At 66.9% G+C, this 19,671-nt stretch overlaps 3 protein-coding genes across 10 annotated transcripts in view; 2 read left to right on the plus strand and 1 right to left on the minus strand.

Annotated features, from left to right (window-relative positions):
- The window catches only part of INTS11 (integrator complex subunit 11), a 13,542-nt gene extending 12,388 nt beyond the window's left edge, over window positions 1-1,154 (plus strand). For both annotated transcript variants that reach the window (XM_071068119.1, XM_071068124.1), the window contains exons 13-17: window positions 29-136; window positions 223-284; window positions 356-498; window positions 590-719; window positions 813-1,154. In XM_071068119.1, coding sequence (XP_070924220.1) covers window positions 29-136; window positions 223-284; window positions 356-498; window positions 590-719; window positions 813-878 — 509 coding nt within the window. In that variant the 3' untranslated portion in view covers window positions 879-1,154. The remainder of the gene's footprint in view (window positions 1-28; window positions 137-222; window positions 285-355; window positions 499-589; window positions 720-812) is intronic.
- LOC105498311 (pseudouridine synthase like 1) lies at window positions 1,056-4,767 on the minus strand. Of its 2 annotated transcripts, none has more exons than XM_011770337.3 (8): window positions 3,844-3,992; window positions 3,593-3,650; window positions 3,289-3,476; window positions 2,959-3,108; window positions 2,713-2,883; window positions 1,916-1,970; window positions 1,671-1,833; window positions 1,056-1,416 (listed from the first exon to the last, which is right to left on the minus strand). In XM_011770337.3, the coding sequence occupies exons 1-8, from the start codon at window positions 3,918-3,920 to the stop codon at window positions 1,370-1,372; spliced, it is 909 nt and encodes a 302-aa protein (XP_011768639.1). In that variant the 5' UTR covers window positions 3,921-3,992; the 3' UTR covers window positions 1,056-1,369. The 2 variants fall into 2 exon arrangements, with proteins under 2 accessions (XP_011768639.1, XP_070924234.1); XM_071068133.1 differs by lacking the exon at window positions 3,844-3,992 and adding an exon at window positions 4,400-4,767 and having other exon boundaries at window positions 1,226-1,416; window positions 3,289-3,438.
- On the plus strand, window positions 3,019-18,978 carry LOC105498312 (ArfGAP with coiled-coil, ankyrin repeat and PH domains 3). Of its 6 annotated transcripts, none has more exons than XM_011770340.3 (24): window positions 3,019-3,041; window positions 8,380-8,437; window positions 9,115-9,234; window positions 9,422-9,475; window positions 10,336-10,394; window positions 11,575-11,758; window positions 12,065-12,109; window positions 12,199-12,294; window positions 12,362-12,436; window positions 12,939-12,950; window positions 13,929-14,041; window positions 14,130-14,181; window positions 14,438-14,538; window positions 14,619-14,730; window positions 15,022-15,230; window positions 15,312-15,381; window positions 15,483-15,577; window positions 15,653-15,855; window positions 16,038-16,145; window positions 16,770-16,868; window positions 16,958-17,184; window positions 17,385-17,494; window positions 17,643-17,753; window positions 18,152-18,978. In XM_011770340.3, the coding sequence occupies exons 3-24, from the start codon at window positions 9,136-9,138 to the stop codon at window positions 18,297-18,299; spliced, it is 2,382 nt and encodes a 793-aa protein (XP_011768642.1). In that variant the 5' UTR covers window positions 3,019-3,041; window positions 8,380-8,437; window positions 9,115-9,135; the 3' UTR covers window positions 18,300-18,978. The 6 variants fall into 6 exon arrangements, with proteins under 6 accessions (XP_011768642.1, XP_011768640.1, XP_070924168.1 ...); XM_011770338.2 differs by lacking the exon at window positions 3,019-3,041 and adding an exon at window positions 4,632-4,794; XM_071068067.1 differs by lacking the exon at window positions 3,019-3,041 and adding an exon at window positions 4,913-5,316.
- The last annotated feature ends 693 nt before the right edge of the window (window positions 18,979-19,671 follow it).

Raw genomic sequence — 19,671 nt, forward strand, 5'->3', positions numbered from 1 at the left:
GCTGAGGCTTTCTCTTCCCGGGGTCCAGGGGTCAGCTGCTACATGCCGGCCAATGGCGAGACGGTGACGCTGCCCACGAGCCCCAGCATCCCCGTGGGCATCTCATTGGGACTGCTGAAGCGGGAAATGGTGCAGGGTATGTGGGTCGGGCAGGGAAGGGCGCTCGGGGCAGGCAGCTGGGAGTGGCCCTTACGTTGACAACTGCTGCCGCCTCTTCCACAGGGCTGCTCCCCGAGGCCAAGAAACCTCGGCTCCTGCACGGCACCCTGATCATGAAGGACAGTGTGAGTGCCGGGACAGCCTCTGGAGGGGGGAGGGCTGCTGCTGTGCTCCCTGACCTGCCCCTGCCCCACAGAACTTCCGGCTGGTATCCTCAGAGCAAGCCCTCAAAGAGCTGGGTCTGGCCGAGCACCAGCTGCGCTTCACCTGCCGCGTGCACCTGCACGACACGCGCAAGGAGCAGGAGATGGCGTTGCGCGTCTACAGCCACCTCAAGAGGTGGGCGCCCGGCCCCGCCCCCCGACCCCTCAGGTCCCCCCAGCCCTCGGGCCCCGGGGGCCAGGCAGGGTCTCACCGAGCCTCCCCACAGCGTCCTGAAGGACCACTGTGTGCAGCACCTCCCGGACGGCTCCGTGACGGTGGAGTCCATCCTCATCCAGGCCGCCGCCCCTTCTGAGGACCCGGGCACCAAGGTGCTGCTGGTCTCCTGGACCTACCAGGTAAGGGGTGGCCCCCAGCCCACCGTGGTCAGCACAGGTGTCACCACCCCTCCCTGTCCTGCACGGCCCATGGTGCTCTTGCTTCTGCCCTAGGACGAGGAGCTGGGTAGCTTCCTCACATCTCTGCTGAAGAAGGGCCTCCCCCAGGCCCCCAGCTGAGGCCGGCATCTCACCCAGCCACCACCTCTGCCCTCTCCCAGCTGGACAGAGCCGGGCCTGCACTTCAGGACTGTGGGTGCCCTGAGTGAACAGACCCTCAGGTCCCATCCCTGGGGACAGAGACCGTGTGTCATGTGCCCACCCAGGCAGCTGTTTCCAGCTAAAGAAAAACTGGGCTCTGGGCTGTCTTGCCTTTATTCCTGCGCCTGGGCCCCCAAACGATGGTTAGGGCAGGGAGTCCCGGACAGCAGTTTCCAGTAAAAGCTGAACGAAAGGCTACTTGGTACCTTCTTCTCGGTGTACGTGGCTGGGTCCTGCACTGCACCCCATCCCGCCTACGATACAGAGGGGCATCCAGGCTGGTGGGACCTGGGCAAGGAGGCTGCTGTGGAGGCTGGGCAGCAGTGCTGTGGGCCCCAAGTGGCTGACTGCCGTGCTTGACCAGCACAGGGTTGGGCCTGGTGTGGCCTGATTTTGCCGAGTGTCCGGGGTCATTTGTGGCTCCCGAACTGTGGCCCCTGCAGCGTGGAGGCAGCACCTGTGGACAGACCAGACCCTGCGTCAGCCTGGGGCAAGGTCAGCCCACCCTCCCCACCACTGGGACCACTCCCATGGCCAGGGAGTGGGTCAGCCCAGGACGGGCTGGGCTGAAGGACTGTGACCCTGGGCGGGGGGCTCCTTTACCCCCAGTTGTCTTGCTGCGGTCAGTGGTCCCTGGCCTCCCCACCCCACGCCATGGCCGCAGCAGTCACTGGGCACATAGCAGGAGCTTCCCAGGCCCACTCCTCTTACCGAGGCTCCCATATAGCACTGACTTGAGGAATAAGCCGTGGGGCGGGGCCACACGTGCCTGGTGCTTCCCCAGGGGGTCTCGGCTCTCCAGAATCGTCTTCACCTGGGCAGGTGCCAAAGCCCCCAGTCCCACGGCCACCAGCACAGCGGTCATCCTCCGTACCTGTGACCCAGGCCCGAGATTGCACAGAGGCCTGCCCACCCTCAGCCCCACCCCCCAGGGAGGGCCCCAGAACCGAGCCCACCTGTCTATACAGGAAGGACTGACTCTCAAACTCCAGGCTCCAGAACCGCAGCTTCCTGGAAACACACGTGCCTGTAGGTGTCTGTGGGGCAGTGCCTGCCATCCCCAGCCTACCACGTGGCCTCGGACAGGAGACTGACAGGGCGGGCTGGTTCCCCCGGCTGACTCCCTGCCCCCAGGGAGGCCCATTGGAGAGGCTTCAAACCAGACAAGCAATGCTTGGGCAAGGAGGCAGCAGGACCCTGGAGGCTGGGCAGGTAGCCTGGCTGTGCTGGAGGGGCTTGCCCTGGGCCCTCCCCTAGGGTCCTGGTGCACGGTCTGGGAACATGGCTGGTGCGTGTGCCAGAGACCCCAGCCCTGTCTGTACTTGCTACTCTGACGGAGGAGTCTGGGGCCGGCAGAAGTTCTTCCTCCCTTGAGGGCTCACCCCAGCAGGGGAGGTTTTGTGGTCAGAATCTGCCACCTGGTGGGTGGCCCTCTGGACAGTGATGGGGCAGCAGAAACCACCCCCGCCAGGCTGGGCCAGAACCACTGGCACCAGCGAAACCTTTCCAGTGGCTGCCAAAATTCTGTTAGGCAGGGCAGGGTTTTCAGAGACAGGCAGCCTTCCCTGTCCTCTGCCCCCAGCCGGGGTGGGGGAGGGCACAGCTGCAGGCTGGGGGTGTCCGGGCCACTCTAGCTGTCCAGGTTCTGAGGACAGCTGTCCCGCTTCGCCTGCCTTAAAGCTGGGGGAGGTGCTGGAGCTAAAATCAGCGCGTGACCTGAGGGCAGGGCCACAACCCACAGGCCCTTCCTCACCTGCTCTCCTCGGGGGTGACCAAGGGGCTGGCCTGGCCTGGGGACACGGAGACACGGCGCAGCGTTCGCACAGGGCTTGGCACCGGGCTGCCGGCTGACTGGAACGCGCTGAAGTCATGTGTGCCGAGGAGGTGCTGGGCAGCTTCTTGCATGGCGGCCACATCCAGGCAGCTTCAGGGAACAGGGTAACGTCAGGAGGTGCGGCCTGCCTGCTCCCTCCCGGCTCACTGTCAGGGCCGCACTCACTCTGCCTGGAGAGTCCAGCATAGGTTGCGTTCAAACACCGGCAGCTCAGCAGGCCGGTGACAGCCAGTGACCAGGCGGTACAGGTAGGTCCGGGACGTGGCTGCGTGGCGAGCGTGGAAGTCGCTGGGCACTCGGAAGGCCCGCAGGACCCTGTGGCAGCAGGTCAGGCTCACCGGAGGAACGACCCTGCCGGTCTGCCCAGGTGTCACCTCCTGTCTCCTCCACCCCCGAGCTCTGACCAGACGACGAAGTCTGTGCAGACCTCCAGCCTCCGCCCGCAACAGAATCGGGAAGGCCGAGCCCCAGGGGCTGCTCAGGTCGCCGGCTCACCTGATGGCCGGGTGCCGCAGGTGGGTGTTGAGGGCCTCGGCCAGGACCTCGGGCGGGAAGGGCGGCCGGCCTGAGCGGCGCTGGACGTCCAGATGCGCCGCGTTGCTCAGGGCGTGGACCCCTGCGTCCGTGCGGCTGGAGATGGTGAACCTGACCGGCACCACGGAATTCAGCCGCTCGGCGGCCTCCTGCAGGACCGAGCCGCGGGGCGAGCGGGCGGGTGGGCGAGGCCGGACCCTGGGGACGCGCGGGCGGGGGCTCCCCCTTATCCCCCACCGGGCGTCCCGGGACCGGCCGAGCTCACCTCCAGGTAGTTCTGGACCCCGACGGCGCGCTGAGTGCCCCTGACGGCCGCGACCCCGCTGCGGGCAGAGGCGGGCGGAGGTTACCGGGGGCGCCCTGCCCTGGGGTCTCGGCCGCCCTGTGAGGCCAGAGCCGCTTCCGCCCCCGAACGTTTGCAAACCGCGTCCGGAGACATCCGCTTGCCCGCCTGCGCCCTCCTTCCCGCCTCCGCCCGGGCCACGTGGCGCCCGTCGCTGCGCCCGGGAAACTTACTTAAAGTCGGTGCCCACGTACTGGAAGTACACAAGGTAGCGCGCGCGCACCGAGCCTGCGGCCTGCACCGAACCCATAGCCGAGTCCAGCCGGCGGCGGGGGAGGCGGCCTCCAGCTCCGGGGTTCTGCGCGCGCGCACGCAGCCTGGTCACGCCCCCGTCCCCCCCGGACGCTCTTGCGCCTGCGCAGTCGCCCCGCCCCGCAACGCGCCACGGCGGCCTGGGGCGGGGAGCGGAGGCGGGGTCGGGCTTAGGGAGCGGTTGCAAAGTGCCGGCCCTACGCCGAGCGCAGGGGCTCTACCTCTACCGCGGCGCCCCGGAAGGCGCGCCCGCAACTACGCGGTGACCCCGCGCTCCCGCGGGCGTGCATTCGTTCACTCGTTCATTCATTCGCCGCCTCCCACACTCCCCGAGGGTGCCCGTTCGCCGCGTTGCGGCCAAGTCCTCCCAGACGTGGTTTTCGCAAACGCCCTGACTTGCGCAACGGCCGGGATGGCTGGAGCGGGCGGGGCCCGCGCCCTCCCCGCGCCCTCCCCGCGCCCCACGTTTTCACCGACCGTCCCCGAAGTCTGCCGTGGCGGGCCCCGCCTCACTTCCGGACCGGGGTGGTCCCTGGACGCTGCGAGGGGCGTTTGGCGACGCTCCCCGGCGGTGACAGCGGGCGGCGCGCGCGGGCGGTGGACTTTGGCGACTCTCCCCGGCGGTGACAGCGGGCGGCGCGCGCGGGCGGCGGACTTTGGCGACGCTCCCCGGCGGTGACAGGCGGGGCGGGGCGCGGCGCGGCGGCCTCATTCCGGGGCGGGCGGGCGCCGAGGCGGCGCGGGCGGGACGAGCGGTCCGGGCCGGCGCGGCTGCCGCTCGGCGCCGCGGTCCTCGTGCCAGTGAGCGCCGCGGCCGCCGCAGCCATGACCGTGGAGTTCGAGGAGTGCGTCAAGGACTCCCCGCGCTTCAGGTGCGCCGCCCGGGGCCGCCGGGGTGGGCGCGGGCCGGGGGCGTCGCTGCCGCCTTTGTGCCCGACGGCGAGGTGGGGAGGTCAGCGCCGGGCCCGGCCGGGCCGCGGCCGCCGGGGAGGAGCTGGAGGACCAACCTCGGACAAAGCGGCGACCCCGCCCCGCCATGCCCCGGGGGCTGGAACAAAGGACGCCCCTGCCCTGTGCGGCCGCCCCCCGGCGGAGGGCGTGCGCGTGGGCAGCCGTGGGCACCTCGGGACCGTCCGCCCCCGCTTTGTGTCTGCACCTCCACGGGGCTGAGCCCCTCCCGGGCCCTGCGGTCCAGCTTTGGCCAGGGTCGTCTGGGTCTGTGGGGGCGTCGGCCCCTGGTCTCTGCCTCGATCCTGTGTCCAGAGCAGTGCGTGGGGGACAGGCAACTGGAGCCGCGTTTAAGGCCTGGGGCAGGGTGCTTGGGAGCGTGAAGTGGTTTGAATGACCCGCTGGCTTAGAGGGTGGCGGCCGAAAAGAGCGGCGGGGAAGGTCAGGTAGGGGATAGGGGTTGTGTGCACCCCGAGTCTGCGTGTTTTCCGTCATTCCTGGCGTGCAGGCGTGCACACCTGCGTGAACCACATGTTCACAGACGTGTGCACAAGTGTGCATCGGCCTCGCATGGTGGATATTTGGCAAACGACAATGGAGGCAAAGAAACCAGAGTGTGCACCTGCGTGAGGCCCCCTCCTCTTCCAGTGCTTGTGCGGGGTGCACCCTTGTGAAATCTGCCTCTCTGCGCGCCTCCCTCGGGGCACCAGGCCTTGCACAGCACGTGTGGATGAGCTGTGCCACGGGGCTGTGCTTGCTTCTGCATGTAGCCTGCCGATGAGTGCGTGCAAGCATGTGCACACGCCACCTCTCCGTGCCGGTTCACGTACTGTGTTAGCCATGTCACCAACAGACAGATCAGCTTGTACACGCATGTTCCCCCATTGGGTACACATGTTGATGTGTGCCTGTGCAGTCCTTGGACACACATGTATGTGTGGTGCCAGTGTGTGCAGGTATGTTCATGCATGAACGTGTTTGCACATGTGTGCTTGGTCGTGTGTGTGTGCGCGCGCGTGCTGGGTCTCTCGGGATCTGCTGGCAAGTCAGCCTGTGTAGGGGGGCACGGGGAGCCTCAGCATCCTTAGAGCTCTCACCAGAAGGCCTCAGGAGACTTGGAGTGGGAGGCTCAGGGCCAACCAGGAGAGTGGCCCCCCGGCCCTGGGCAGAGGAACTGGGGCCATCCTCTGCTCTCCCATCTTCCGTTGCTGACCTGGGAAAAGGGGTTGAATAACTCAGGCACTCTACAATCCTGCGTTGGGGACCCGGGCTGTGGGGAGGCGTGGGCATGGCCTCCCTGCTGGGGGCTGGGCCCTGGCTGAAGCCCCTACTTTCTCCCTGGCCCCTCCCTCAGAAACCTAATGGACCTCCTCCATGCAGACCGCCCTGTGCTAGCCCTTGCCCAGTCGTGGGGGGGTGCTGGAACCCACTCACCTCTGAGCCTTCCCTTGTAACCGGTTCTCACGGGAGCCGGTTACAGGAGCCAGTTATGGGGGCTGTGGGGCTGCAGTAGGTGCCGTAGGGCGGCGGCCCGGCCTTTTGCCGCAGGGGCTGCCCTGGGAAAGTGCCTAACCCCCGTGGGGCATGGACTGGAGTGGAGAGGTGAGAATGGCCTGGCCCAGTTGGTTTCAGGGTTATGCTGTGATTTAACTGGGGTTTGAGGGACTCCCAGAGGCTGTCCTGGGGGCGGGCCCTCAGGGTGTGACTTGAGTTTCCTGGCCTACCGCCAGGCTGAGGGCCAGGCAAGGTGGGCGAGAAGATGTGGTCTGTAATGTGGAACCTGGTCGCCCCAACCCTGGAAAGGGAGACCCTGCCTGCACCTTCCTGGTCTGGGAGGGCCTAGTGGCAGCCTGGGTGCGGTGGGCAGGGGGCCAGGGGAGCCTGTGGAGGGAACCGCCTGGCCTCTGTTCGGCGGGCGCTGAGTCACGGCTTTGGTTGGGGGGCAGCCACACCCTCCTCCCCATCCTCCGAGCTGCTGAGGAAAATCTGGGCTGAGCGCAGCAGAAGAGGCCTAGGTCCACTGGGGCGGAGGAGGGTAGAGCTGAGGGGCTCCCAGCAGCAGAAACTGCAGCTCTCGGGGCCTCTGCCAGTGCCCACCCTGTCCCCATGAGCACGTCCGTGAGCTGCGGGGTGCAGCCACCCCCCCTTGCTGGCTCTCCAGGGACACGGGTGCCCCAAGCCCAAGGGCGGCAGCTCTGGGTGCAGCTGTCTCTGCATCCGGCCCTGCCCAGGGGTGGCTGCAACTTCTGGGGCGTGGTTCTCTCTGCTGCCTTCTCCTGGGCGGATGGTTCCTTCTGTGTTCTGGGATCCTCCAGCTGAGGTAGAGATCAGGGTCCAGGGACTGTGGGCTGGGTGCGTGGACACCACAGTGAGGTTCCCTCCATTGCCCCTGCTTCGGGATTCAGAGTCCTCTTAGCCTCTTGGGAACAGGTGAGGGCTGCTCAGAGAGGACCTGGTGTCCTGCTGTGGTGACTGGGACCATTCAAGGTCCTTCCCCGGGGGGCGCCTGCGGCCCCAGCTCCTAATTGAGGACACGCCCCTGGAAACCACAGGCCCCTCCCCTGAGGCCCGGGACACGCGTCAGGCTAGCAAGGGATGAGGGACCATGGGCCCCGATGGCCTCTGCTGCCGGACCCCTGCCCTAGACCTGTCCCTGGAGTCCTGGCCCCAGCCCAGGCCCTGTGGTGCCCAATCCCCGGGAGGCCAGATGGCCCGGCCGGCCAGTGAGCCGATTGTGTGGCGTGCGGGGCTGCCGGGATCCTGGCCCTGTTTCCCTTTTCCTGCTCCCGGAGGGGGTGGTCACGTGCCCGACCCATCTGCCTCCCGTCTTCCGGGGATTCTCCCGCCGAGGCTGCTCCGGTGATGTCATGCCTTAACTCTTCTCTCCCCAGGCAGCCCTACTCGCAGGCTGTCCTGGTGGGAGTGGGCTCTGAGGAGGAGAGCCCACCCGTCTTCCCAGCGGACCGTGCCGCTTGCGGCTGTGAGGTTGGGGGAGCCAGGGGCATCTCTCCCCAGCTGGTCTGGGTCCTGGTGCTGCCCCCCCGCCGTCCCACAGTGCACGGGTGCCAGACCTGGGTGGGCTGCAGTAGTGCAGAGGGGTGAGGAGCAGGCGCCGCAGGGTTGAGGGGGCTCCAGAGGGGTCCAGGGCCGACTCTGAAATCCTAGAGGAGTGGCCGGTGAGGCTGGCCGAGCCCTTGGTGGGCACTGTCCCTGAGGGACTCCCGGCAGCCGCTGTCCTGGGAGAGGCTGGTCCAACCTTCTTCCTTGAGGGCACAGCAGCGGGAGTCACAGCCGATTCTGCCTCTCCCTGCCTGGGTGGGGGGTGGCGAGGGGAAGTGCGCTGAACCTGGTCCCAGTCCTGTCCGTGTAGCAGGCAGGCGTCTGTCTCCCAGCCCGTTTTCTGAAAGGGCCTTCCCGGGGTGGAGCCCCTCAGGGAGGTGCAAGGGGAGGCGAAGCCCCGAGGGGGCCGAGGCTGCAGGTGACCCTAGCCAGCCCCGTTCTTGCTTTAGGGCAACCATTGACGAGGTGGAGACGGACGTGGTGGAGATTGAGGCCAAACTGGACAAGGTGAAGGGCGGGCCTGGAGCGCCCGGTGCCCGGCCAGGCTTGGGGATGGCTGCATGGCCGAACTCACCCTCTGGGCCTCACTAAGCCACTTACACCCCCCATATGCAGAGCTCCCATGTGGTGCTCCAGGTCCTGGTCCCTGTGTCTTAGCACGTGTGTTCCAGGGTGCACATGTCACACGCACACATGTGGCCGGCCCTGAGTCTCGTCCCATCTGGGAGGGGCCGGGCTGTGGTGAGTCCCCGACCCATGGTGGCCGCCTGTCCCCTCTGCTGGGCTGGTGACATGGGGACAGCTGCTGTGTAGGCCGAGCCTTGGTGTGGCTGGGGCTGGGGTGGAGAAAGGGGAGGGGGCAACAGGCCGTGGAGCTGGGAGCCGCAGCAGGGAGTCGAGTCCACAAGCCCCACATGGGCTGGTCCTGCTGGCCTTGGGTCCCCTGCCTGGCTCCTGGTCCCTCCCAGCCGCGAGGCCATGGCGGCCCCACCCTCCCCTCCCAGACCGGCCTCCAAGCCCCAGGCAGGCCCAGGCACAAGGAACCTGCACCGGGGCCCTGAGTCCTGGTTGCCAACACCCTCAGTGGAACCTACCCTGGAAGCTCTTCCTGCCTCAGAGGCTGTGCGTGGTAGCGAGTGCAGGCACCAGTGCCCGCCGTGCTCACCACGCCTGCCGGCCCGCAGCTGGTGAAGCTGTGCAGTGGCATGGTGGAAGCTGGTAAGGCCTACGTCAGCACCAGCAGGCTGTTCGTGAGCGGCGTCCGTGACCTGTCCCAGCAATGCCAGGGCGACACCGTCATCTCGGTGAGGGGCGAACTGACCTCTGACCTCAAGGTGGGGTAGGGGGAGAGGCCGAGGGAGGCAGCCCCTCAAGGGCATCCAGGCCAGGAGCAGGCCGGTGTCTCTACCGCCCAGGGGGCTCAGAGGGCGTGACTGGGTGACCTGGGCCTGGATTTGCCGTCTCAGCACGGCTCCCCATCTGCCCCTCTAGGAATGTTTGCAGAGGTTCGCTGACAGCCTGCAGGAGGTGGTGAACTACCACATGGTGAGCCTGGCCTCCCTGCCACCCGCGGGCCGCGCGCAGCCTGGAACCGAGCTCTGCTGGTCACCGGAAGACCAGCATGGGGCGGGGGGGCACGTTTCTGCTCCTCCCGTCTGGTGGGGGGGCATCCCACGTCTTCAAGTCACTGTGGGTTGGGGGACAGCCCTGGGGGCTCTGCCGTGTCCCAGGGAAGGGCTACACCAGACCCTGGGGGAGGGGTGGTTTATCCAGGGCTCTCATTCCAGGCTGGCCTGGCTGCCATTTGGGTCTGGGTGGCCCCAGGGGCCCTGGCACTGACGTGGATGGACACACAGGACAGGCACCCATGAGATGTGGGGCCGCAGCCTGGGAACCTGAGCCACAGACTGAACAGGGGAGGTTCCGACGTAGACCAGGCAGGACGGCTCAGGCGTCCCTTTGCTCCTGGTTATGCCCGGTCCTTCTGCACCTGATTCAGAGCCCAGGCTCCGGCTCCCCAGGCCCAGCTCTAGGGTGCTCCCGGCTCTGACCGAGTGCTCCCTGCTGCAGGGATGGGCACCCCAGGGTGGCCACCCAGGGCCAGGAGGCAGTGGGGCTCAGGCTGTGTCCTTGGTGCCCGCCTGATGAAGGGACCATCCGAGGCAGCCTTGGCCTCTGTCAAGGGCTGGGTGGGACAGAGGGGCAGGGGTCACAGCCGCCACCTGTGGGTGCCAACTCAGGCCTGGGGGCTGCTCCCCTGACCCCCTTGAGGCCAGCCCTGCAGGGTGGGACCCGCCCCTGTGTCTGGGCCTGGGGGCAGTGCCCTCTGCTGGTGAAGACGGGGCCTTCCGTCTGGGGCTTTTTTGGGACAGACCCCAAGGGTCTCTGCCCCCTTCTGCCCCCAGATCCTGTTTGACCAGGCCCAGAGGTCCGTGCGGCAGCAGCTCCACAACTTTGTCAAAGAGTGAGTGGCCCCCAGGCCCAGGTATCCCAGGGCTGGGGGAAGAACACGGAGGCCACGCTCCCGCTCTTGGAGGGGAAGAGGGTCTGGGGCAGAGCAGGGGCACCTTGGCCCCAGGCCTCCAGGCCGTGAGCGACTCCACAAGGCAGAAGGCTCAGAGGCAGACAGCCGAGTGGAGCTCAGTGGGGTTCCACACCCTGCATGTGTTGGGGGCGTGTCCAGCCCCCCACCAGTGGAGAGGTGCAGGCCACATTGGGCTTGCGTGTCTGGAGTCTGGGGCATGGTGGGGGTCTGGGCAGATCCTGATAGTGAGGTGGGGAGGCCTGGAGCAGATGGGAGGAGGCAGCAGGGGTGTGGGGGGCCTGGGATAGGCCAGTGAGGAAGGAGGCTGTGCCCAGGAGCAGAGAAAGGGCCTGGAGTGGAGGAGGGTGAGGTCCTGGAGTGGAGGAGAGTGGGGGCCTGGAGTGGAGGAGGGTGAGGACTGGGCACGGTGGCTCACACCTGTAATCTCAGTATTTGGGAGACTGAGTCCAGAGGATGCCAGGAGTTTGAGACCAGGCTGGGCAACATAATGAGGCCTCCATCTCTACAAAAAAAAAAAAAAAAAAAAGAAAAAATATATATTAGGGGGGCATGGTGGCACGCGCCTGTGGTCCCAGCTACTCAGGAGGATGAGGTGGGAGGATCAGTTAAGTTCAGGAGGCGGAGGCAGCAGTGAGCCATGATTGTGCCACTGCACTCCAGCCTCCAGCCTGGGCAACAGAGAGAGACCCTGTCTCAAACAAACAAACAAAACCAGGCCAGGCGCAGTGGCTCACGCCTGTAATCCCAGCACTTTGGGAGGCCGGGGCGGGCGGATCACCTGAGGTCGGGAGTTTGAGACCAGCCTGACCAACCTGGAGAAACCCCTTCTCTACTAAAAATACAAAATTAATCAGGCATGGTGGCACACGCCTGTAATCCCAGACGCTAGGGAAACTGAGGCAGGAGAATTGCTTGAACCCGGGAGGCAGAGGTTGCAGTGAGCCAAGATAGCACCATTGCACTCCAGCCTGGGTGACAAGAGCGAAACTCCATCTCCAAAAACAAAAAACACAATGATGTGGGAGACTCCAGGATCCAGCAGGTGCCCTCCCTAACCTCTGGGTGCCCTCCCTGACCCTACCTGGCACTTGGCCTGCAGGGATGTGCGGAAGTTCAAGGAGACAAAGAAGCAGTTTGACAAGGTGCGGGAGGACCTGGAGCTGTCCCTGGTGAGGAACGCCCAGGCCCCAAGGCACCGGCCCCACGAGGTGGAGGAAGCCACCGGGGCCCTCACCCTCACCAGGAAGTGCTTCCGCCACCTGGCACTGGACTACGTGCTCCAGGTCAGCCCCGGAAATGGGGTGGGGGACGGGGACCAGCTGTAGCGAATGGAGGTCTCAAAGGCCTTGTACAGAACTGGAGAGATTTTGAGCAAGAGTGTCAATTCCTGCTTCACCCATGGGTGGGACCTCCAGACATGGGGAAGGACTCCAGGACCATGGGAGGATGAGGCTGGCCCAGTGCTGGGAGCTGAAGACGACCTGGGGGTCTCAGGGAACCACAAGCAGCTCAGGTGGACTCTATGGCAGGTGCAGGGCTTGGGGCTGCCTCAGCCTCCAGGGCTCACCTGTGGGCTCCCCCTCTGGCAGATCAATGTCCTGCAGGCCAAGAAGAAGTTTGAGATCCTGGACTCTGTGAGTGCGTGGGGGCTGCCCATGAGCACAGGCTGCATGGCGGGGGCTGGACCGGGTGTGCTTGGGCCTCACCTGTGCTGCCCCCGCAGATGCTGTCCTTCATGCATGCCCAGTCCAGCTTCTTCCAGCAGGGCTACAGCCTCCTGCACCAGCTCGACCCCTACATGAAAAAGCTGGCGGCCGAGGTGAGCCTTTGGGAGGGGTGGGGCCAAGGCAGGCCTCCGTGGCCTTCCCTAATGCCAACCCCAACAGCTGGACCAGCTGGTGATCGACTCTGCGGTGGAAAAGCGTGAGATGGAGCGAAAGCATGCCGCCATCCAGCAGCGGGTGAGGCCACGCAGCCGGCTCCCTCCTCACCCCACGCCCGGCACACCCTCCCCGCCCCTTCCTCCCTGCCTGTCCCCCACCTGCCCTGCCCAGGCGCCCTGCGTCCTCACCCCACGCCCGGCACACCCTCCCCGCCCCTTCCTCCCTGCCTGTCCCCCACCTGCCCTGCCCACACCTTCTCTAGGGGTCCGAGGCTGCTGCCCTTTGATGCGTGCAGTGGAGGGGCACGTGTGGGTGGGGCCGCTGCTGGGATCTCCTTCCTCTGCGGCCGTGGTCACCTCTGCGGCCTCAGTCACTGGCTCCCTGCGGGGCCTCTGCTTGCCTGTGGGACAGCAGCCCCGGCCACCACCCAGAGCAGATGTTGGCTGCAGGCAGGAGTGGCTATTTTGGGATAGGGGAGAGCCCCCAGGAGTTGGGGATGGGTCCGCCAGTCACCAGGAGTTGGGGGCAGCTGTCACTCACTGGCTCTCTCCCCCGCATCCCTCCTGCTCCGGCCCTTCAGACGCTGCTGCAGGTGAGTGAGCACTGCCCCGGGGGGGCTGTGGGTCGGGGGAGACCAGATGGGGTGGTGCCTTTCCCTCCCCTACCCCGAGGGCACTTCAGCACCAAGGACACCTCCCACCGGTCTCAGGGCTCCTGCTGCTGTTGCAGCTGTGAGAAGGGCTGGCTCCGGCCAGACCCCCACATCCCCCGTGGGAGTGGCGGCAGCTGTCCCTTCCCGCCCCACGTGGCCTAGGGAGCAGGTGGCCGCGCCTCCCCTCTGCTGCCCTGGCCTGCCAGACGGCAGGACACACAGGGCCTTCAGTGGCTCCCAGGCCTCCTGAATGGGGCTCTGTCCGCTCAGCTGGCCACATGAATGGAGCACTCAGGATGCAGAGGGTGGGGGGGCAGCTTCCTTCCTGATCGCAGCCTGCTTGTCCCTGCAGGGCTGGGGTGGGGCTGGCACTCTCGGGCCCCCAGCTGTGAACATGAGGGGTCTGCCCCACGAGTTTCAGGGCTGGGGGCCTTGCTCCAGTCAAGAAGTGGCTATGGGCCGGGCGCGGTGGCTCACGCCTGTAATCCCAGCACTTTGGGAGGCTGAGCGGGCGGATCATGAGGTCAGGAGATCGAGAACATCCTGGCTAACACGGTGAAACCCCGTCTCTACTAAAAAATACAAAAAAATTAGCCGGGCGTGGTGGTGGCGCCTGTGGTCCCAGCTTCTAGGGAGGCTGAGGCAGGAGAATGGCGGGAACCCGGGAGGTGGCGGAGCTTGCAGTGAGCAGAGATTGCGCCACTGCACTCTAGCCTGGGCGACAGAGCGAGACTCTGTCTCAGAAAAAAAAAAAAGAAGTGGCTGTGGTGAACAGAGGGTCTCCCGTATGAGCGTGTGGCCCGTGGGCCATGTGGCAGCCTCAAACAAGGACCTCACCCAGCCAGTGCTCTGGGAAAGCACAGAGGGTAGCAGGGCTCCCTGGGGCGGGCACTCAGGGGGCGGGTTCCATCCCCCCAGGACTTCTCCTACGATGAGTCGAAAGTGGAGTTTGATGTGGATGCACCCAGTGGGGTGGTGATGGAGGGTTACCTCTTCAAGAGGGCCAGCAACGCTTTCAAGACGTGGAACCGGTGAGGGCCCTTCCTCAGGCGGGGGCAGGGGTCACAGCGGCCCTGGGATGGGCACCGTCTGACTCCCCACATCCCCCCACCCGCCTAGGCGCTGGTTCTCCATTCAGAACAGCCAGCTAGTCTACCAGAAGAAGCTCAAGGTGTGCCCTGGGCCTGGGACTGGGGCCCTGATGGCTGGATGCCCCACCTGGGCCACAGGGCAGACTGGTCAGTTGGGGTTGGCATGGGGCTGGGGCACTAGTGGACACCGGAGCCTGAACGGTCAGGGAGCAGAGAGCTGGACACGGGGCTTGGGACTCGGGCAGTCAGCCTCTGGGTCTCTAAGGTGAAGCAGGAAGTGGGTGGTCGGGGCTGGGTGGCGGCTGAGGGCAGGGGCCACAGCAGTGCCGCCCACAGGACGCCCTCACCGTGGTGGTGGATGACCTCCGCCTGTGCTCTGTGAAGCCATGTGAGGACATCGAGCGGAGGTTCTGCTTCGAGGTGGTGTCACCCACCAAGTGAGGAGGTCCAGCCCAGGGTGAGGCGGGGGGCGTAGCTGCCCACCGGAGCTGACGCCCGCCCCCTCCGCCACCCACAGGAGCTGCATGCTGCAGGCCGACTCCGAGAAGCTGCGGCAGGCCTGGGTCCAGGCTGTGCAGGCCAGCATCGCCTCCGCCTACCGCGAGAGCCCTGACAGCTGCTATAGCGAGGTGTGGCCCTTGGTGCCCCTGCCCCACGCCTGTGCACACACCTGTTTGTGGCTCCTGCAAGCTGGGTGTTTGCTGTGGGTGCACTGGCACACTGGCTTGTGCAGTGTGGGTGTGCATGTGTGTGCAGGTGGCATCTGCCCACATGAGGGTGTGCACGCATACATGCTTGTGCAGGTGTGTGCTCGAGGGGCCCTGGCCTGCACCTGCACTTCCGGCTGGGGAGGAGGGGACCTGCTGGGGAAACCACGCTAGAGCCCCTGCGGGACTGAGCAGCCCCACCCCATCCCCCAGAGGCTGGACCGCACAGCATCCCCGTCCACGAGCAGCATCGACTCTGCCACCGACCCTCGGGAGCGTGGCGTGAAGGGCGAGAGTGTGCTGCAGCGTGTGCAGAGCGTGGCCGGCAACAGCCAGTGCGGCGATTGTGGCCAGTCGGACCCCCGCTGGGCCAGCATCAACCTGGGCGTGCTGCTCTGCATCGAGTGCTCTGGCATCCACAGGTGGGCCCCTGAGGGGATTGGGGTTGGGCCGGAGCTAGGGGCCTTGCCTCACCCAGACTCACCCCTGCCTCTGCCCTCCAGGAGCCTGGGTGTCCACTGCTCCAAAGTCCGGTCGCTGACGCTGGACTCGTGGGAGCCAGAGCTGCTAAAGGTGTGTGTGGGACTCCTGCAGGCCATGGGACCCCCTTTGTGGGGGCGGGAGCCGGGGTCTGCAGGTTTGCACTGATGCCTGCTCGCCCTGTCTCCCGCCAGCTGATGTGTGAGCTTGGAAACAGAGCCGTGAATCAGATCTATGAGGCCCAGTGTGAGGGTCCAGGCAGCAGGAAACCCACAGCCAGCAGCCCCCGGTGAGGTGGGGTACAGTCTGGATCAGCCAGGGAGCCCCAGCCTGTGGCACAGCCTCATGTTCAACCCTGATCCAGGCAGGACAAGGAGGCCTGGATCAAGGACAAATATGTGGAAAAGAAATTTCTGCGGAAGGCACCCATGGCACCAGCCCTGGAGGCCCCAAGACGCTGGAGGGCACAGAAGTGCCCACGGCCCCACAGCTCTCCCCGCGTCCCCACTGCCCGCCGCAAGGTCCGGCTTGAGCCTGTCCTGCCGTGTGTGGCTGCTCTGTCCTCAGGTGGGAGGCCATGCCCCGGCAGGGCTGAGAGGGGCTTGCCTGGGTCGGGGATGGACTCCGTTAAGGGGTTGGGGGCAGGGGCTCTGGGGGCACCTCAGGCTCCGCAGACTCCCACTGTGACCTGGGGTTCTCTGCCCCACCCCGGGCATGTTCCCTGCTCTGAACACGCACTGCCCCTGCAGTGGGCACCCTGGATCGTAAGTTCCGCCGAGACTCCCTCTTCTGCCCCGACGAGCTGGACTCACTCTTTTCCTACTTCGACGCAGGGGCCGCGGGGGCTGGCCCTCGCAGTAAGTGTGGGATGGGCCCAGACAGGTGGCAGGGCAGGGCCAAGGAGGCTGGCCTGGAGGGTGCCCAAGTGTGGATGGCCCTTGCAGGGGAATGGAGCAGCATCTGGAGGGGCGGGGGCCTCCTGGCCACAGAGCTGGAGGCCGAGGCCCTGACTGTGGGGGTGAGCTGTGCAAATGTGTGTGTGGGCTGTGTGCACCCCGGTGTGTGTGTGGAGTGAATGGCCCGGGGTGCTGGGGCAGCAGAAGGCACTGCCAGCTGGCCCTCAGCCTGGGACCCTTCTGAGGCCATGCTGCCCATCCGTTGGGTGGAGACTTTTCAGCCTGGGCCAGCCACAGACAGGGATGGGGGCCCACTGCAGGGGTGCAGGTGAGCCTGAGGGCGGGGGGACGGACTTCCCCGCGGGCCTGGGCTTTAGGGGACTACCCCTGGCACCTTTGAGCTGTTACTTGGTTTTCTCTCCTTTGATCCTAGCCTGCGGCTGGCTCCCCCCGGCCCTGGGTGGGAGCTGCTCCTGTCCCTAGGGGTTGCCCCCGGAGGGTGGGTGGGGTTCCAGCTTTGCCCCAGGGCTCTGCATGGAGTTGGGGCCTCCCACCTTCAGGACTCCCTTCCCTGCGGACCTGCAGGTCTGAGTAGCGACAGTGGCCTTGGGGGCAGCTCGGATGGCAGCTCGGACGTCCTGGCTTTCGGCTCAGGCTCTGTGGTGGACAGCGTCACTGAGGAGGGTGGGTGGCACCTTGCGCTCGGCCGACGCCCCTGCCCAGCCCCGGGGCAGCCCCGGGGGTCGCCTTTCCTGACCGCCCCCTCCCCACAGAGGGTGCGGAGTCCGAGGAGTCCAGCGGTGAGGCAGACGGGGACGCTGAGGCTGAGGCCTGGGGCCTGGCAGACGTGCGTGAGCTGCACCCGGGGCTCCTGGCGCACCGCGCGGCTCGTGCCCGCGACCTTCCTGCGCTGGCGGCGGCGCTGGCCCACGGGGCCGAGGTCAACTGGGCGGACGCGGAGGATGAGGGCAAGACGCCGCTAGTGCAGGCCGTGCTAGGGGTGAGCGAGGCACGGGGGCTGCGCGCAGGACACAGGCGCACACTTGAGGTTGCATCTTCTGTGGCCCCCACACAGAGGCCGCCTGTCCGCGGTGGGGACAAGTTCGGTCCCGGCTGGGGACGCCCAAGGCCGGGGTCAGGGTGCAGAGGCGCTGCGAGGGGCCGGTACCGCGACTCTGTCTTAGTCGCCCGGCTCCCCAGGGCTCCTTGATCGTCTGTGAGTTCCTGCTGCAAAACGGAGCGGACGTGAACCAAAGAGACAGCCGGGGCCGGGCACCCCTGCACCACGCCACGCTGCTGGGCCGCACCGGGTGAGGCGCGCAACCCGCGCCCCGACCACGCCCACCCGCCCCGATCACGCCCCAGCCTGGCCACCTCCTGCCCGGCCACGCCCCGCGACCACACTCGCCCCGCCCTCCCTGCTCAAGCTCTGACGCGCCCTCCGCCCTCGTCTCTCAGCCAGGTTTGCCTGTTCCTGAAGCGGGGCGCGGACCAGCACGCCCTGGACCAAGAGCAGCGGGACCCGTTGGCCATCGCAGTGCAGGCGGCCAACGCTGACATCGTGACGCTGTGAGCGCGGCCGGGTCCTCGGGGCTGGGCGGGGCCTGCGGGCCGGGCGGGGCCTCCAGGGCAGGGGCGGGGCCTGCGGGCGGGGTGGGGCCTCCAGGGCAGGGGCGGGGCCTGCGGGCGGGGTGGGGCCTCCAGGGCAGGGGCGGGGCCTCCAGGGCAGGGGCGGGGCCTCCAGGGCAGGGGCGGGGCCTGCGGGTGGGGTGGGGCCTCCAGGGCAGGGGCGGGGCCTGCGGGCGGGGTGGGGCCTCCAGGGCAGGGGCGGGGCCTCCAGGGCAGGGGCGGGGCCTGCGGGCCGGGCGGGGCCTCCGGGGCAGGGGCGGGGCCTCCGGGCGGGGCGGGGCTTCCGGGCGGGGCGGGGCCTCCAGGGCAGGGGCGTTACATGCAGCATCTCCCCCCAGGCTCCGTCTGGCGCGCATGGCGGAAGAGATGCGCGAGGCCGAGGCTGCCCCGGGTCCCCCGGGTGCCCTGGTGGGCAGCAGCCCCACGGAGCTCCAGTTCCGCAGGTGCATCCAGGAGTTCATCAGCCTCCACCTGGAGGAGAGCTAGGGCCGGGCAGGCCGGGCAGCTGCTACCCCGCCCGGCCCGACGCCCCGCATGCCCCGAAATCCCCGGCGCCCCACCCGGCCGCGGCCCTGCCTGTGACCCGGGTCGATGCGTGGCAGCCCCAGTGCCGGGGCGCCCCGGCCCCGCTCGCCCAGGAGGAGAGCGAGGGCCCCACACTAAGTCTCTTGAAGCCTCACATTTCCCTGGGGGGTGCTGCGTCATCGGGTGCCCCTCACCCCACCCGGGGAACCTCTATCTTCAGGTCACCCCTTTTAAGGGTCCTGGGTTGCTCATGTCATAAGCCACTCTCAAGGCCCGTGTCACTCTGTCCTCAGGGCCCGTGTCACTTCGTGCCCCACTTCTGCCCAGAACATTGACCTAGCTGGGTCCCTCCTGCACACCCCAGACCCCCTCCCAGGGCAGAAAGGGTGGCCTATCCAGGGAACCAACGAGTACCTCACTTAGTGACCCCAGCATCCAGGCTGGTGTCGCGGGTGCTGGGCGGGAGGGGCTCCGGCCTGGGTCCTCAGCCCTGGCTGGACGCGGGCGTCCCAAGGCCACATGGCTGGCCATGAAGGTCCCCGTGCCAGACAGCCCCAGCCTCGTCCCAGCCTCCTCTGGAGGCACCTTCTCGCGGTACTCGGCCCAGAGCCTGTGCATAAAGCCACTTTGCCACTTTGCAGCCCGCATCTCACGTTCTTTGTAGCAGACCGAGAGGGGTTGCTACAGGCCTCGTCTGACTTTGTCTTGCGTCTTTTCTCTGTGGACTCTTGAGGACACCTGAGCCCCAGCCCTGCCCCTGGCCAGCTTCACCCTTGGGTCCAGGGGTCTCTCAGTTCATGTTGCAGGGCCTGCCAATGCCTTCACGCACCCCTTCCCCGAAGGCGCCCTGCAGAGAGGCGGGGCCTCCCCAGGTCAGGCTAAGGCCAGTCACTATGCAATGCTGCCCCCGGGAGGCTCCATGAGGGCACAGTGGGCGCTGGACCCGGCCCCTCAACACTCTTGCCTGCTGCCTGTGACCCTGAAGAACAGAACTGATTCTTGCTCCTCTCCCTGTGTGAGCTTGGCCCCACGACCTGCCCCAGGCCCCTGCTGCCGGGCCTTACCCCCACCCCTCGCTTTGAATAAACCGCTTGCGCCCACTGCCTGCTCCTGGGCTCCCGTGCCTCGCTCTGCTCTGTCTCCGGGGAGTGTCTGCGTCCCCTGCCCTCCCCAAAGGGCATTCCTGAGCCAGGTAGCACTTGAGTCAGACTCCAACAGGCTGCAAGAGGCCTGATGGGGGCCTGAGGCTTCTTTGACAAAATCTGGCTCCTGATGCCCCTGGCCCCCATTGTCTCACCCCTCTACCCTTCTCTGTCCTAGACTGAGTCCCCTG

This window comes from Macaca nemestrina, chromosome 1, assembly GCF_043159975.1.
Source record: "Macaca nemestrina isolate mMacNem1 chromosome 1, mMacNem.hap1, whole genome shotgun sequence".
NCBI lineage: Eukaryota > Metazoa > Chordata > Mammalia > Primates > Cercopithecidae > Macaca > Macaca nemestrina.

Excerpts from the sequence above, each read along its gene's own strand:
- LOC105498312 (XM_011770343.3), top strand. The coding sequence starts at position 7,733 with ATGTCATGCCTTAACTCTTCTCTCCCCAGGCAGCCCTACTCGCAGGCT. Across the intron at positions 14,182-14,437 it reads TCTACCAGAAGAAGCTCAAG|GACGCCCTCACCGTGGTGGT; the intron begins GTGTGCCCTGGG and ends TGCCGCCCACAG. Across the intron at positions 15,856-16,037 it reads TGTGGCTGCTCTGTCCTCAG|TGGGCACCCTGGATCGTAAG; the intron begins GTGGGAGGCCAT and ends CTGCCCCTGCAG.
- LOC105498311 (XM_071068133.1), bottom strand. The coding sequence starts at position 4,634 with ATGAGGCCGCCGCGCCGCGCCCCGCCCCGCCTGTCACCGCCGGGGAGC. Across the intron at positions 3,439-3,592 it reads GGGTCCAGAACTACCTGGAG|GTTCACCATCTCCAGCCGCA; the intron begins GTGAGCTCGGCC and ends GGTGCCGGTCAG. Across the intron at positions 1,834-1,915 it reads AGTCCTTCCTGTATAGACAG|GTACGGAGGATGACCGCTGT; the intron begins GTGGGCTCGGTT and ends CCTGGGTCACAG.